The sequence below is a fragment of the Taudactylus pleione genome, unplaced genomic scaffold, assembly GCF_031769625.1.
Source record: "Taudactylus pleione unplaced genomic scaffold, aTauple2 ptg000656l, whole genome shotgun sequence".
In the NCBI taxonomy this organism is placed as follows: Eukaryota; Metazoa; Chordata; class Amphibia; order Anura; family Myobatrachidae; genus Taudactylus; species Taudactylus pleione.
Genome location: NW_028285058.1, coordinates 703,943 through 720,157, shown reverse-complemented (window position 1 = coordinate 720,157; position 16,215 = coordinate 703,943). Strand labels below are relative to the sequence as shown.

General features: G+C 46.0%; 1 protein-coding gene across 1 annotated transcript; it reads left to right on the top strand.

Annotated features, from left to right (window-relative positions):
- Nucleotides 1-4,143: 4,143 nt before the first annotated feature.
- On the top strand, nt 4,144-15,060 carry LOC148478392 (V-type proton ATPase subunit G 1-like). The gene is made up of 3 exons (XM_088455481.1): nt 4,144-4,225; nt 10,506-10,606; nt 14,887-15,060. The coding sequence occupies exons 1-3, from the start codon at nt 4,144-4,146 to the stop codon at nt 15,058-15,060; spliced, it is 357 nt and encodes a 118-aa protein (XP_088311607.1).
- The last annotated feature ends 1,155 nt before the right edge of the window (nt 15,061-16,215 follow it).

Genomic DNA, 16,215 nt, shown 5'->3' with positions numbered 1-16,215 from the left:
TTTATTATACTATTGATATTTATCTTTGCATGACACATGTATGAAAGCTTCTCTTGTACATGCATATTCTTTCACCTATGTTTGCAATCAGCTAGTTAATCTGAGAAAAGGCCATCCCCATGCATGAAGGTGAATGAGTGAGCGCACACAGGGCCTGATTCAGACCCGGAAGGTATCTGCATTCCGTTCGCAACTACCGATGGTTGCTAATCTGCGCATGCATCGCAGTGCGCATGCGCGAACTACATTGCGCGATCACAGATCCCTCGCTCACCCAGCAAAACCAGCCCAGCAGAGTGAGTGGCAGGAAAGGCCGTTTGTGGGTGGTGACGGGCAGTCCAGTAAAAACGGGGGGGTTGGAGATGCGAACGCAGGCATGCCCAAGTGTTTCAACGCCGTTTTAGAGGCGTGCATAATTAACAGGCAGCGTCATAGTACATGTCACCAGCCATTTTTTTCCTCTGTTTTCCTCGCAATGCTTGCGGTAAGAAAAGCTACCATAAGCACTGCGTTCACATCCGATGTACCAATGTTTTCATAAACTTCCAGGAGAGGACGAGGGGCAGTGGGTGTCTCTGCATACGCTAAGGGGAGTCTGCATACACAAAGTGAACGCTCGTACAGGTACGATGGGCATGCTTATGACTTAGCGAGCGATCACTCCCTGCCGCGTCACTTTCAAATATTTGCATACGCATCATGCGAGCGTACGCTCGCGACCGGGTCGGAATCAGGCCCACAGTGCTAACAGGTCCTTTATTATCACAAAATATCTGGAGGATCTGCTGGGTGTTTTTCAGACTAGAGATAGCTGTCATTGCCATTTGCTTGGCATTTCAGAGTAAATAGCAGGAGCTTGTGTTTTCTCGTCCAGCGGCCTGTTCTTGTGAGGATGACTGTCCTATCTTCCTGACAAATAATTAAAAGGTTTGATATAATACTGGTATGGAAATTACTGCATGACATATCGGGATCCAGTCAAGATGCCGGATGTCACGATACCGATGCCCGTCAGAATGCCGGCATCCCGAAGGGATCAAGATACTGACATCGGTATCCCAAAGGTAAGTGTGCAGATTAGGCCGGGGATGGGAGTTAGGTTTAGGGACCGACCGGTGAGGGTTAGGCACCACCGGAGGGAGGTTCAGATTAGGCACCGTCCGGGGGAGGGTTAGGTTACTTGCTGGCACCTGTCAGGATCTTCACCATCTGGATGCCGCTGTCAGTCTTCTGACCACCGGCATCCCGTCCGCCGGTAAATCATACTGATTCCGACATATGTAGGATGCAGAACCTTAATCGGCGATGTATGCAGGTCAGCGGTTTTCTTTTTGTGCTTCTGCGAATGTGAAAAGTCAGAGAAATCTTTACTACATACGCGCAAACCAATATGTGCGATAGTGTTGCGTGCAGTATCGCTAACACGTGAGAAGGGGTTTGCAATTCGTGGGCATATAAGGGTGGACACTGGGAGGTGACCTACAGTTATTCTCAAAAAATTGCCAGTTCATGGGCGTATTATGGGGGTGTAATGGGCGGGTCTGGGAACGCAGGTGAGTTCCCAATCGCAAATACAATGCTTCTGAGACCATGTTTAGTTGGGTTACATGGTAATATCACACTATGCAAATAAGGGAGGAAGCGCAAGGTAATATTACACTATGCAAATAAGGGAGGAAGCGCATGGTAATATCACACTATGGAAATAAACGAAGCGCATGGTAATATCACATGTAAATAAGAGGGAGGAAGCGCAAGGTAATATCACTGTATGCAAATAAGAGGGAGGAAGCGCAAGGTAATATCACTGCAAATAAGAGGGAGGAAGCGCATGGTAATATCACACTATGCAAATAAGAGGGAGGACGTGCAAGGTAATATCACTATGCAAATAAGAGGGAGGACGTGCAAGGTAATATCACTGTATGCAAATAAGAGTAAGGAAGCGCAATGTTATATCACTGCAAAATAAAGGGAGGAACTGCAAGGTAACATCACACTGCAAATAAGGGGGGAGGGCGGCCAGGTAATATCACATTGTATGCAAATAAGAGGGAGGAATCGCAATGTAATATCACACGCTATGAAAATAAGAGGGAGGAAGCGCAAGGTAATATCACACTATGCAAATAAGAGGGAGGAAGTGCAAGGTAATATCACATTATGTAAATAAGAGGGAGGAAGCACAAGGTAATATCACATTATGTAAATAAGAGGGAGGAAGTGCAAGGTTATATCACTGTATGCAAATAAGAGGGAGGAAGCGCAAAGTAATATACTGTCTGCAAATAAGAGGGAGGAAGCGCATGGTAATATCACATTATGTAAATAAGAGGGAGGAAGTGCAAGGTAATATCACTGTATGCAAATAAGAGGGAGGAAGTGCATGGTAATATCACATTATGTAAATAAGAGGGAGGAAGCGCATGGTAATATCACATTATGTAAATAAGAGGGAGGAAGTGCAAGGTAATATCACATTATGTAAATAAGAGGGAGGAATCGCAAAGTAATATACTGTCTGCAAATAAGAGGGAGGAAGCGCATGGTAATATCACATTATGTAAATAAGAGGGAGGAAGCGCAAGGTAATATCACTGTATGCAAATAAGAGGGAGGAAGTGCAAGGTAATATCACTATGCAAATAAGACGGAGGAAGCCCAAGGTAATATCACACTATGCAAATAAGAGGGAGGAAGCGCAAGGTAATATCACACTATGTAACTAAGAGGGAAGAAGTGCAAGGTAATATTACACTATGCAAATAAGGGAGGAAGCGCATGGTAATATCAAACTATGCAAATAAGGGAGGAAGCGCATGGTAATATCACACAATGCAAATAAGGGAGGAAGCGCAAGGTAATATTACACTATGCAAATAAGGGAGGAAGCACATGGTAATATCACACTATGCAAATAAGGGAGGAAGCACATGGTAATATCACACTATGGAAATAAAAGAAGCGCAAGGTAATATCACACTATGCAAATAAGGGAGGAAGCGCATGGTAATATCACACTATGCAAGTAAGGGAGGAAGCGCAAGGTAATATCACACTATGCAAATAAGGGAGGAAGCGCAAGGTAATATCACACTATGCAAATAAGGGAGGAAGCGCATGGTAATATCACACTATGGAAATAAAAGAAGCGCAAGGTAATATCACACTATAGAGAAATAAGGGGTAGGAAGCACAATGTAATATCACACTATGCAAATAAGGGGGAGGAAGCGCAAGGTAATATCCATGGGTGTAACGCCAAACTTTCTGCACTATCTAATGCATTCTCATATAATAGATTCAGATTGTGTGTGTGTACAACTTTCTTTGTTCTCAGCTAGGAACAAAACAAACACTCTAGTGATAAAGAGTGTCCTTTACACTGGGTTTCAGGTGGGATGTAATACACAAGTAGCAGAGCGTAAGCAGACTGCAGAGGGCCCTTTGCAACTGAATCTATTCATATCTGTATCATTACACACCACTTCAGGACAATATCCTACATTTTTAAATGTCTCACTGCTGATTCATGCCTAATTTATGTTTTGCATTATTTATGAGAGCAAGGGGACATAAGGTTCTGTCTTTATTGGACTTGTCACCATCATACATATTAATGGATTTTATTACATTGCTATAAATGCACCTAAAAGTGGAAAATTCCACTGGGATGAGCAAATATTGAAAGCATAGGCCAAGGGCTGACCTCCACCACCTGTAAAGTTAAGTCTCTTTGCAAAAAAAAATGTTATTGCGTCCCTATCTGATCATCAGGAAACGCTTTGTGTGATGGAGTGGGCTTCCTCTGCTCTATGAGATTATGCTGGTCTATCAGCATGATGTAATCACTGACAACTCACTCTGGGTCCACATAACTAAGCCAGACACTCATCCACTGCTAGTGGCAAAACTGCATCAACATAGAATTTGATGGCAGATAAGAACCATTGTAATAGCAACCATTATTGATGCAGCGTCTAATGCCTTTGGGTCATGTGATGATGTCATGTGACTAGGACTGGCACAGGCCAAGTGAGGGCACTGTCAGGTGTTGCTGCAGTTACATTTCCTGGTTACCTGACAGGGACAAATCCTTATTCACTGTGTGTGTAGCCTGAGGAGCCGGGAAGTTGCAGCAGTATGGAGAGTCCGTCAGCATGGATCCAGCAGCTGCGCCAGGCAGAGAAAATGGCTGCTGAGATAGTGGCAGAGGCTAGGAAACGTTAGCTATGCAGTTACTATACTTCTCTGTACAATATCCCAAAACTGCCCTTTTCTGATAACCTGTTACATCCTTTACATAAGGGCTACATACCCTGTAATTCTCCAGCGCTTTTGAAACTACAAGTTCCAAACTACAGGCCTTTGGACACAGCAGTGATACTAACATACCTCCCAACTGTCCCGCATTCAGCGGGACAGTCCCGTTTTTTGGGACTGCCCCGCTTTCCCACCCACGGGCCGCGGTGGGGTGGGGAAGTTGGGGGAAGCATACACCGCTGCTCTGCATAGCAGAGCAGCGTGTATGCAGAGCGAGAATAGATGCTCGGAGATGCTGGGCACACCCCTCAGTGGCAAACGCAGGATTTCTAGAGGGGGGTTTCCAAATGCTGGATTTTAGAGTGAGGGTGGCCAGTCCATAAGGAGTGTAGAATTAGCACTTATCCAGCTTTAATATGCGTCATACAAAGTATATTGTGTGTCATAATTCCAGCATGTACAGGACCAGTGATCACAGTAAGCCATCCTGCCTGAGCTGAATGTTTTTATTTTAGATGTGGGCACCAATCCAGAGCATTAGAGCAAGTCTGGGGGAGCAGCAGAAGAACCTAGCACTACCGCCTGGATATATATGTACATATTGGGCTCTATAGCAGCACATCCCTAACAGTGAATGTTTTGAAGATCTCCTAGATGGTGCACATGAGTATTTATTACTGACTGATACATGTTAAAAGATTCACAGGTGGTGCTAATTATTTAATTTCTGATGCTGTGAAGAACATGCAGCACTAGTAACATTCTATTACATTACTATTTCTATTGTGGTCATGGTGTGGGCTGGGGAGGGGGGTTTCCAGGCAGAGGGAAACCCCCCCTGCGTTTGCCTATGCCCCTTACCGATGGAAACAGGGCGTGCCGCTAGGCCACGTCCCCTTGCTGTGTAGGCCACGCCCCTTTTTGGCACATGGATGTAGTGGACCCCAAATGTTGGGAGGTATGTACTAACATATGCTAATGCAGCAGGAGGCGTCTGAGGAAAAAAGACCCCTCCTGACAGCATTGCAGATCCAAGTGCTGCATCCTAAAATGCAGCATTCGCACCCTGAGGTTACTCAGATGTCCCTCGCAGCTCCGTAGTCGAGGACATGAAGTCAGCGTCAGAATATGCAGACCCTGACTCCCAGAAACATGCCTCCATTTTCCGCAATGGCGGCTGGTACCGCCTCACATTGAATCATATTTACCAACTCTCCCTGATTGTCAGGGAGACTCCCTGAAATAGTAGCAGTCTCCCTGACTCCTTGAAGGGTCTAGCAATCGCCCTGATTGCACCATACAAACATTATGAAGCTGTTACAGGTTGAGTCTCCCATATCCAAACTGCTTGGGACCAGGGGTATTTTGGATAGCGGAATATTCCGTATTTTGGAATAATTGCATACCATATTGAAATATCTTAGGTATAGGGCCCAAATCTAAACACAGAATACATATATGTGTTATATACACCTTATACACACACCTGCAGGTGATTTTATACAATATTTTAATAATTTTGTGGCTCAAACAAAGTTTGTCTACATACATGAAATTCATTTATGTTTCATATACACCTTATACACACAGCCTGAAGGTGATTTTATACTTTATTTATAATAATTTTGTGCCTTAAACAAAGTTTGTGCACATTGAACCTTCAAAAAGCAAAGGTTTCACTATCTCAGTCATGTTAAAAATATTCCGTATTTTGGAATATTCCGTATTTCGGAATATTTGGATATGGGAGACTCAACCTGTATATATTTAAAAAAAAAACAGATGTATACATTCAAATGGGATCATTAGTATCATTTCCCTGCATTGGTTCTAAGGCACAATGATCCCTATGGTTACATGCATTTTTCTGAAACGTATCAGTGTGTTTTCATAAACAAGAAGATCTTACAAACTGCTTTGGGGCTCATTTGGATGTAAGGCAATTATATGACACGCCTCTCTGATGTAGCAGTACACGCCCACTTTACCGCCGCGCTCATAGGTGCTGCATTCACACTCTCCCTGAGATGCTTTTGCAAAAGTAGGCAAGTACAGGACTGTGCGTAAATGAGGCCCTTTATCTCCACTTTATCACTCTCTAAGGTTTGATACATCTCCCCCATAGGCTGATCACAGATGCCAGCTCTGGGCTCTGCTTCTCCAAGAGTACTTTGATACATTTAAATGGAACTAAAATAATGTGAAAAGAGTGTGAAAAAAACATCTGTCTTCAGATTATTTTAGTAAAAGAATTATTCCTAAATATGCCCTTTTGAGAGTTGCATAATGTCTGTTATGGTGTGTGCACAGGGTACGATTTAAATGAATGATATTAACAATACCGATATCGTTCATTGTTAAATCAGTCATATTGTTAATTTTTATGCTGCCAACAATCGACCAACGATGCGCATTCCCGCTTGGACGATAACGATATCGTTAATCGTCCATACATGCAGGCCAACCTGGATGATATATATCAGTGCCTGCAGGAGGACATGGTCGTTGGTCGTGGGGATATTGTTGGTGTGTGGATGAATATCCCAACACAACGGGAATTTCAGGGTAGATCGTTCAGTGATATCGATCGCTGAACAGATTGTCCCGTGTGTACGCAGCTTTACTACTTTATGCTCATACAGTTCAATATGCAGGACTATCATTAGTGATGGCCATCGAAAGCTGTACCATAGATGGTCGATGGATTTAAACCGTAGGTAGAGAAACAACACCGATGGTGTTGCAATGTGCACGGGCACTGAAATATTAGGCAGGTGGTTTTAATGTTATGACTAATGGGTGTATGGACGAGGTGTGGCTATTCAATAACGAGACTGATGCTATCATTTATGTTTAATTATTAGTAAATTTCAACTTCATTCCCCTTCTATGCCAGTGGTGTATCTATAATGGGTGCAGTGTGTGCGGGGAACACGGGCCCCCGAACCACACACACTGCACCCATATTTTTTTTAAACTTACTTGTCCAAGGTCCCATGTCGGGTGTCACTGCTGCTCAGGACACCAGAAAAATAGAGTGTGCCCGGAGTCTACTGCGCATGCACAGAACGCCGGAAAATGGCTGCCGCAGCCAGTGGCATAACTATAAATTTTGCTCCCCCATGCCAAAAAAGTTTCAGGCGCCCCCACCCAAAAAACAAACACACCCAAAGACGACGTTTAAGGTGTGCGGTTTCATGTTCATGATACCGTTATGTGCCTTACACATTATGACTCACCAAGTAATGCCACTGATAACACATTATGCCACACCGGAATGCCCCAATAACACATTATGCCACACCGTAATACCCCTTACAACACATTATGCCACACAGCAATGCACCTTACACATGCCACACAGTAATCCCCTTATAACAAATTATGCCATGCCGTAATGCCTCTATTTCATATTATGCCACATAACACATTATGCCACACAGTAATGCCCCTTATACATTATTCCCCTTATAACACATAATGCCACACAGTAATGCCCCTAATAGCACATTGTGCACACAGTAATGCCCATTACACTTTATGCCACACAATAATGCCCATTACATCCCACCCTGACAGATCTACTTCATCAACCCTCCTCTCCGCTCCTGCCAGTCTGTCACCTCAGCTCAAGACAGGTTGCACAGTTTTTATGTCCATGTAGAACCAGATTATTGGGAACATAGTTTATAACCTATTAAATTAGTGCCCCTTATACAGTGCCCCCTGGAGTTGTGCCCCATATGCAATGTACCTTGTAATAGTATCCATTATCCAGGGCCCCCTGTAGTTGTGCCCCTTAAAGTAGTGGCCCCCTGTAGCTGTGCCCATATGCAGTGCCCCATAACTGTGCCCCTTAAAGTATTGCCCCTGTAGTTGTGCCCCTTCAAGTAGCGTCCCTGTAGTTGTGCCCCTTCAAGTAGTGCCTCCTGTAATTGTGCCTCGTATGCAATGCCCCCTGTAATAGTGCCCCTTATGCAATACCCCCTGTAGTAGTACCCATTATCCAGGGCCCCCTGTAGTTGTGCCCATAGGCAGTGCCCTCTGTAGCTGTGCCCCTCTAGTTGTGCCCCTTAATGTATTGCTCCTGTAGTTGTGCCCCTTCAAGTAGTGCCCCCTGTAATAGTGCCCCTTCAAGTAGTGGCCCCTGTAATTGTGCCCCATCAAGCAGTGCCCCTGTAGCTGTGCCCCTTCAAGTAGTGTCCCTGTAGTTGTGCCCCTCAAGTAGTGCTCCCTGTAGCTGTGTCCCTTAAAGTATTGCCCCTTGTAGTTGTGCCCCTTCGATTAGTGCCCCTTCAAGTAGTGCCTCGGTAGTTGTGCCCCTTCAAGTAGTGGCCATTACCCCCTGTAGTGGTACCCCTTCAATTAGTGTGCCCTGTAGTTGTTCCCCCCTACTTACCTGACCGTGCAGGCTGCAGCTGTCATCCGGGCTGTCTCTCCCGACTCCCACGCTGACTGGATCAATTGATCCAGCAGACGCGGCCGCTCAGGTTCCTCACTGCGCGGGTGACGTCATGATGTCATACCGCGCAATGCATTACTGGGAACGCTGGCCTCTGAAGTGATCGGAGGCTTCCTTAGCCTCCGATCACTTCAGAAGCAGGCGCTCACAGTTGCAGTGGCGTAACCACTGCCCCGGTGCCCCCAAGCTACCCGGCACCTCCAAGCCACCGCGGGGGCTGCAGGGGCAGTAGTTACGCCACTGGCCGCAGCCATTTTTACGGCGTTCTGTGCATGCGCAGTAGAGTCCGGGCGAACTCTAGTGCACGGAGTCTACTGATGCTCCGGTGGCTGGCCAGCCGCGTCAGTCGGCTGCCAGCCACCAGGGAGAGAGGAGGGGACCCCGCACGAGGAGTGCACACGGGCCCCCTCCTCTCTTAAAACGCCCCTGTTCTATGCCCTCCCCTTCTGTATCCACACACTGCTGCATTCCTATTTTCCGTTGGTCAAAGCCGTGCTGTACTGCAGCTCATTATCTGTTAGCTCCGTCGTTTTCTTCTTTACCTCAGCAACTGATGCAAAACGGGTTCCATTGTGTACAGCTGCTAGGTCTGGCGAGTATGGCGGGTGCTCTAGCACTGCATTTTGTTTCTTGGCCAAAAACTGCTCTACAGAGAAATGTCTGCACAAATTCCCTTTCGATTTTCTTACTGCTCGGTAGTGAGAAGCTCTGGAACCATCTTAGCACAACCTTTTGTCATGTTAAGATCTTAATGCAAAACTTGCCTAATAGTTGTCGATGGTTACTATTTCTACTATCAATCGGATGCTAAGTCGACGGTCATTTTGCAAAATTTCCCACATTTTTGTTTGTTTTTAATGTGCAAGGCCTTCCCGGGATGCCCATTACCCTCGACATCCTCACGACTGTCACCAGGGGCGCCGAAAGGGTGGGGGGGGAGGAGCGGGGACTAATTACCTGGGCCTGGACTTGCTGGAGGTGCGCGGCTGGGGCCCGGATCCGGCACCTCTCCCTCCCCCTCTTACATGACAGCAGCCCAGCGCACGCTGCCGTGTGCTGTGCTGCACTGGTAGACTGCTCGCGGCTGCTAAGAAGCAGCCACAGCAGTCTCCTCTGCCTGTGGGGGATCAAGCTGATTGCGCCCCCCACTGGTTATGCACCGGGCTGAGGGGGCTCACTGCGCCCGCCTCGCCAGCGCGCAGCGGTGCTGCAAAACTTTAGTATTATTATTTTTTCTAATACAAGGGGGCGTGGCCACGCATCCCACTATCAGGCCACGCCCCCTTTTAACCCGTTGCGGCTCTTGGCGGACCTGACAGTCGCTAAATATTTTGTGTTATTCAAACACACGTGCACGTGACATACAGTCTGCCCTGTAAGCCTCGGTTAGCATACGGAGAGATTCGGTGGCCATTTTGTTCAATTTAACCCCCCAAAAATTATTTTAACACGTTGCTCTGCTTTTGTATTAAACATTTTTATGACGCACGGGAAAAACAACTTTGAACGCTGTGTGACAGCAAACTATCTGTGTGAGAGAGGTGAACCATGCAAAACCATTTTGGGATAGTCCATGGTCAGTGTTCCCCCACTCCCTTTTAACTCTCGCAGTATGGTTTATTTTTTACAGTCTCGTTATTTAATAGCCACACCTAGTATGTGGCACCTAAGGTTGTGGGTAAAGTGCTAATGGAATTCCTGACGACTGTGTGTGGTATTGGGGTCATATGTCCCAATGTATTGGCTAATGATTTGCGATCCCTACTTTCTTCTAATCCAGGAAGGATCAGACGCCTGAAACACGCCAAAGAGGAAGCGCAGGCTGAGATCGAGCAGTTGCGGCTGCAGCACGAGAAAGAGTTCAAAGCTAAAGAGGCTGCTGTATGTATTTAGCTGATGCTGGAACATTGTTTTTATACAATGATAGAAACCCCATACAGTAGAGATACCTGTATTACATGCAAATATAATTATAAATGTAACAATGGCTGGAGGCAAGTTATTATTTGGTGCCACCACCCGTCCTCCCCGTCACAGGTCACAGCCACTGACACTGTAATGTAGCATTTCACATGCAAACAGGCAACAGCTGATGGTCTGACATGGAGATCGCCACTAGTGTATGGTGGCTTCTCAGGTGCCGGGAAGAGGTGCCATGTATTGGGCGGCCGTGACATTACACTCTGGGTACAGAGTTACAGCCCTAAGTGGGGTGAATATGTTGTGGACAATGGAGGAGGTGCCCCTTCAGAGCTGGAGCCTGGCGGCAGGCGCCTCCATTGTCTCCCATAGTTCTGCCCCTGACAAGGGCTGTTATACTATAGCTTCCCTAGCTATAGTATTGCATGTTCAATCAATGGCATCCCTACCTCTTGTGACACCTGGTGCGGGCAAGGGTGGGCGGGCTTGTGAAGACGGGCGCCTGCAAAAAGGGGGCATGGCCTTTTGGGCCGAACCCCCCTTTTTTGGCACTCCGGTGGTCCCCGAAGATGCGGGCTGCCCCTCGGGGACAAGTCAGTTTGCAGTGCCGGCTCCCTCACCGTGTCAGGAGCCGAGTGCTGCACGTAGTGCTACAGTGCAGGACCCGGCTCCAGTCACTTTGGTGTCACCCCTCGGCAGGTGACACCCGGGTACGGCCTGCACCCCTCCCGCATCCCCTTTGTGATGCCACTGTGTTCAATTAATGTATACAGTACATGAAAATGCAGCCTATGTGGTCAATGCAATTAAGTGCGAAGGAGGCATAGAAACGCCAGCAACGGTACGGCAATTCACCACCCCTTGTGGCCTGATCTCACACCGGACTTGCACATTTTTGCTTGCAGCCCTACAGGTGGCTCAGTTCAGGCGGCCATTCTGCATGACCAGGGGGATACTCAGATGGCCGATTATCGAAGGATCTGCGACGGCGGCTGCATATTTGTAGGCACTTGTTTGGATCTGCTAAGCCGACCAGTGGGCGTCTCAATACATTTTCCAGCCGGCTACAGCATTAGCATATTTTAGCATAGCAGCTGCGATTCTGGCCCACAGTGCTATATGTATTTGCAAGTTCAACATTTTATTCAATCTCTCCATGCTGCCATGTCATCTCCTTCTGCCCCCAATGATTTATTAGCTCTGCTCCGATTCCTCTGCTCTAATCCATCTAAGACTCGTTACATGTCCTCTGATTAGATACGGCATACTGCTGAGACACCTTGGCCCTTAGCTGGCAATCAGATTTTGGCACTGAAGCATCAGCTCACGACCCACTTTGGAAAAAAACAATGAAAAATGTGCATTTTGCTGTGCTCCAGGATCATAGGAAGAAACGCACCGTAATCTTTCCCTCATTCTGTGTTTGTTACTTTATTACATCTTCTATTTTGTTTCTTTTGTGATATATACATTTTTAGTCTTCGTACAGCATACATGCCTACCCTCCCGGTTTTCGTGGGAGGCACACGATTTTGCGGATAACCCCCCGCACGCCCGGAAGGGTAGACACCTCTCCAGCATTCTGCCCACTTCCTAGTGAAGTGGGCAGAATTTCTGCGGCAATCGGGGGTCCCCGTGTAGGGGGCAAGGCTTAATTACGCAATTCTTAATGAATCATTTAGCCACGCCCCCTATGTAAATGTGCGCCAATTGCAGTGTAATGCCGCGAACCGTCAGGTCCCGCCCCCATCGCAACTCGATTGCTTCTTCTCCCCGGACATCTCCCGGGGAGGAAAAATTAAAGGTAGGCAACTATGTCATGCAGTATTTAATTTTTTTTTTTTTAGTTTTCTTGCACTGTGAGTCATGCCTTATCGTTTACATTTATGTCTTTCTATTTCTCTGGACAATCTGCGTTGATAGTATTTACTGGTTTATATTTACCTGTTCCTCCGTGCAATTACCATTGCATTGCCCTTTTAAATTTGAAGCCTAAACACACCAGGAAGCAACGACTCTTACAAGCTAACAGGAAAATGGCGCTAACGTCATATAAATACTAAGGTGTATATTAAATTGATAAATATCAGTATGGCAGAAACAAAGATCAAGACACATTTTAAATTCAACTTTAAATGTAATAGTCAATAATATGCATATATTAAAATCAATAATTAAAAAATTATGTATATTTTTATTATTGATTTTTATATATGTGCATTTACTATTAAATCTGTAGAGTTGATTTTAAAACGTGTCTTGATCTTTGATTCTGCCATACCAGCATCTATTGAATTTTATTTTTTTATTTTTATTTTTTCAGAAACATTTTATTGACATTTCAAAAAACATAATACAGTTATCACGCAAGAATATATAAATCTGAGAATTAAAAGGGCACATAATTGAACCAAGAAATACAACAGAAATAGCACCTTAGTATTTATATTACATTAGCGCTGTTTTCCTTTTATTTCTTTAATTTTGGGGGGTTTTACAGTACTGTGCAAAAGTTTTAGGCAGGTGTGGAAAAAATGCTGCAAAGTAAGAATGCTTTAAAAAATGGAAGTGTTAATAGTTTATTTGTAACAATTAACATAATGCAATGTGAATGAACAAAGAGAAATCTAAATCAAATCAATATTTTGCCTTTAAAACAGCATCAATTCTTCAATTCTTCTAGGTACACTTGCGCACAGTTTTGGAAGGAACTCGGCAGGTGTTCCAAAAATCTTGGAGAACTAACCACAGATCTTCTGTGGATGCAGGCTTGTACAAATCCTTCTGTATCTTCATGTAATCCCAGACAGACTCAATGATGCTGAGATCAGGGCAGAGGCACCACAATGGGGGTGCGGGCAGCACTGGGGTGTCACCCATGGAGGGGATGACACCAAAATGCCAGCTCCTCCTCAATTACAGGAGCAGGGTGCTGCTGTGTCACATGCTCCTGCAGCACTCTGCTCCTGTCACAGAGGAGGAGCCAACAGTGCTGGCAGAGGTCTCCGGGGGCAGCCTAGCATATCCGGGGATGCTTGGTATGCCCCCGGCGTGACAATTTTGTGATTTCCTGATAGGCTATGCTTCTTATGTTAGGCCATGCCCCCTTTTTGTACGCGCATGGCTTCACCTCGCGAGGGGGCTATGGAGTGCGCACCAGGTGTCACCACACCTGGTGATGCCTCTGGATCAGGGCTCTGTGGGGGCAATACCATCAATACCAGGACTCCTTGTTCTTCTTTACACTGAAGATAGTTCATAATGACATTGGCTGTATGTTTGGGGTCGATGTGGTGCTGCAGAATAAATTTGGAGCCAATCAGACGCCTCCCTGATGGTATTACATGATGGATAAGTACATGCCTGTATTTCTCGACATTGAGGACATCATTAATCCTGACCAAATCCCCAACTCCATTTGCTGAAATGCAGTTCCAAACTTACATGTAACCTCCGCTATGCTTCGCTGTTGCCTGCAGACACTCATTATTGTACCGCTCTCCAGCCCTTCGGCACAGAACTGGCAGAAACCAGTGGGACCCAGGTACACCCATCTACTGTTCAGAGAAGTCTTCATGGTAGAATTGCAACCAAAAGCCATATATTTCAACCAGGGGCGTTTTAAGAGAGGACGGGACCCGTGTTGACTCCCCATCCGGGGCCTCCTCCTCTCTCCCCGGCTGCAGCCAGCGAACTGACAGCAGCAGTAGACTGTGGGCACTAGATTTCCTACTGCGCATGCGCAAAAAGCCAGGAAAATGGCATAGGCGGCCATTTTCAAAAGTGCTACTGCGTGGGACAACGGAGAGGTAATTATGAACAAAAAGGATGGGTGCAGGGGGTGCGGGACAGGCCCCCTTGGACCCAGGGGCCGTGTACACTGCACACCCTGTACCTATTATAAATGTGCCCCTGCCTTCAACATGAAAAGGCCAAGCGACTCAACTGTGCTCGAAAACATAGGAACTTGGGTGCAGAAAACTGTCAGCAGGTGCTCTGGACTGTAGAGTCAAAATTTTAAATATTTGGCTTTAATAGAAGGCAGTTTTGTCCGCGAAGGGCTGGAGAATGGTACAATAATTAGTGTCTGCAGGCAACAGTGAAGTATAGTGGAGGTTCCTTTCAGTAAAGTGTAACCAGGAGATTCAGATATCAATAAATTTGCAGCAAACATGCACAACATGCTTCATTTACAATGTTCTCTCTTGTCACTGTCCTCATTACTTGAGCTCTTCTTATAGGCTTTGAGCCCCCCTCACTGCTGCAGAGAAAGGATGGAGAGGGAAGCCTTGGTAAAAATAGCCATCATGGAGGAGGACTACAAGAAGAATAGAGAGATGGTTGTAGAGCAACTGGTGACCTCTGTATGTAATGCAGATCCAAAACTCCGTGTAAACTATCACACCAAAGACTAGCGCTGTAAGAATTATGTTGATAAGCTCCGTTTCTCCCCTATTGTGGCCTTGTTATTTTATTCAGTTGGCTTTTCCATGCCTACCTTTTAAAAGTAAAATGTTTAAATGTTTCATCATAATCATGTGTCTCATTTTTTTCTCCCTCGGGGAGAAGGGAACGGGAGGGTGTCAATGGAAACATGTTTTGAACTGTACTCTTCTGTATGGTGGAGGCAGCCATTTGGGCTTGGGTCATTATTCATGAGAAACCAGCCTCAGTGATCAGTTCACTAGGCACCAGTGCTATCACTGACACATGAAGTACAGTAGGCAGCACAGAGGGTGTAATGGTTAGCATTACTGCCTCACAGCACTGAGATCGTGGGTTCAATTCCCACTACGACCCTAACTGTGTGGAGTTTGTATATGCTCCCTGTGCTTGCATGGGTTTCCTCTGGGTACTCCAGTTTCCTCCCACACTCCAAAAATATACTAGTAGGTTAATTGGCTTCCAACCTAGTGTGTATGTGTGTGAGCATGTGATAGGGAATATAGAGTGTAAGCTCCACTGGGGCAGGGACTGATGTGAATGGACAAATATTCTCTGTAAAGCGCTGCGGAATATGTTTGCGCTATATAAATAATTGGTAATAAATAAATAATAAAATAAATGAAGTGTAGGCCACAAATCATGCTTGCCGACTTTTTAGCTGCCCCCCAGGAGGGGGCTGCCAGGTCGGTGCACAGGGGCATGGTGGCGTCATAAGTGGGTGGGCCGGGGCATTGCGATCGCGTGGAAACCCCCCCCCCATGCTATACAATGCCGAGATTACCAGCATTGGAAAGCAGGGGGCAGGGCTACGAAGATGTGATTCAGCGCGATTCTCGTCATCAGCCCCTTCTGGAACACCCACTTTTGGTCAAAACGCGCACGGGGGATGGAGGGACTGGCAGTGCTCGAAGAAGACGGCTGGCCCGGAAGACTTGCCCTATCCTGCGGGAGGCCAAGAGCGCCGGGAGAGTTGGCAAGTGTTCAACAGATACACCTTAAACTTATAACCTCATATATTGGTTATATGTAAGTACTATTCCACCACATAACATTTTGCTGTATATGATCTCACTGCTACAACATTCACAAATATATATCCACTAGAAAAGTGACACAGGCAGCAA

Excerpts from the sequence above, each read along its gene's own strand:
- LOC148478392 (XM_088455481.1), top strand. The coding sequence starts at position 4,144 with ATGGAGAGTCCGTCAGCATGGATCCAGCAGCTGCGCCAGGCAGAGAAA. Across the intron at positions 4,226-10,505 it reads AGTGGCAGAGGCTAGGAAAC|GAAGGATCAGACGCCTGAAA; the intron begins GTTAGCTATGCA and ends CTTCTAATCCAG. Across the intron at positions 10,607-14,886 it reads TCAAAGCTAAAGAGGCTGCT|GCTTTGAGCCCCCCTCACTG; the intron begins GTATGTATTTAG and ends CTCTTCTTATAG.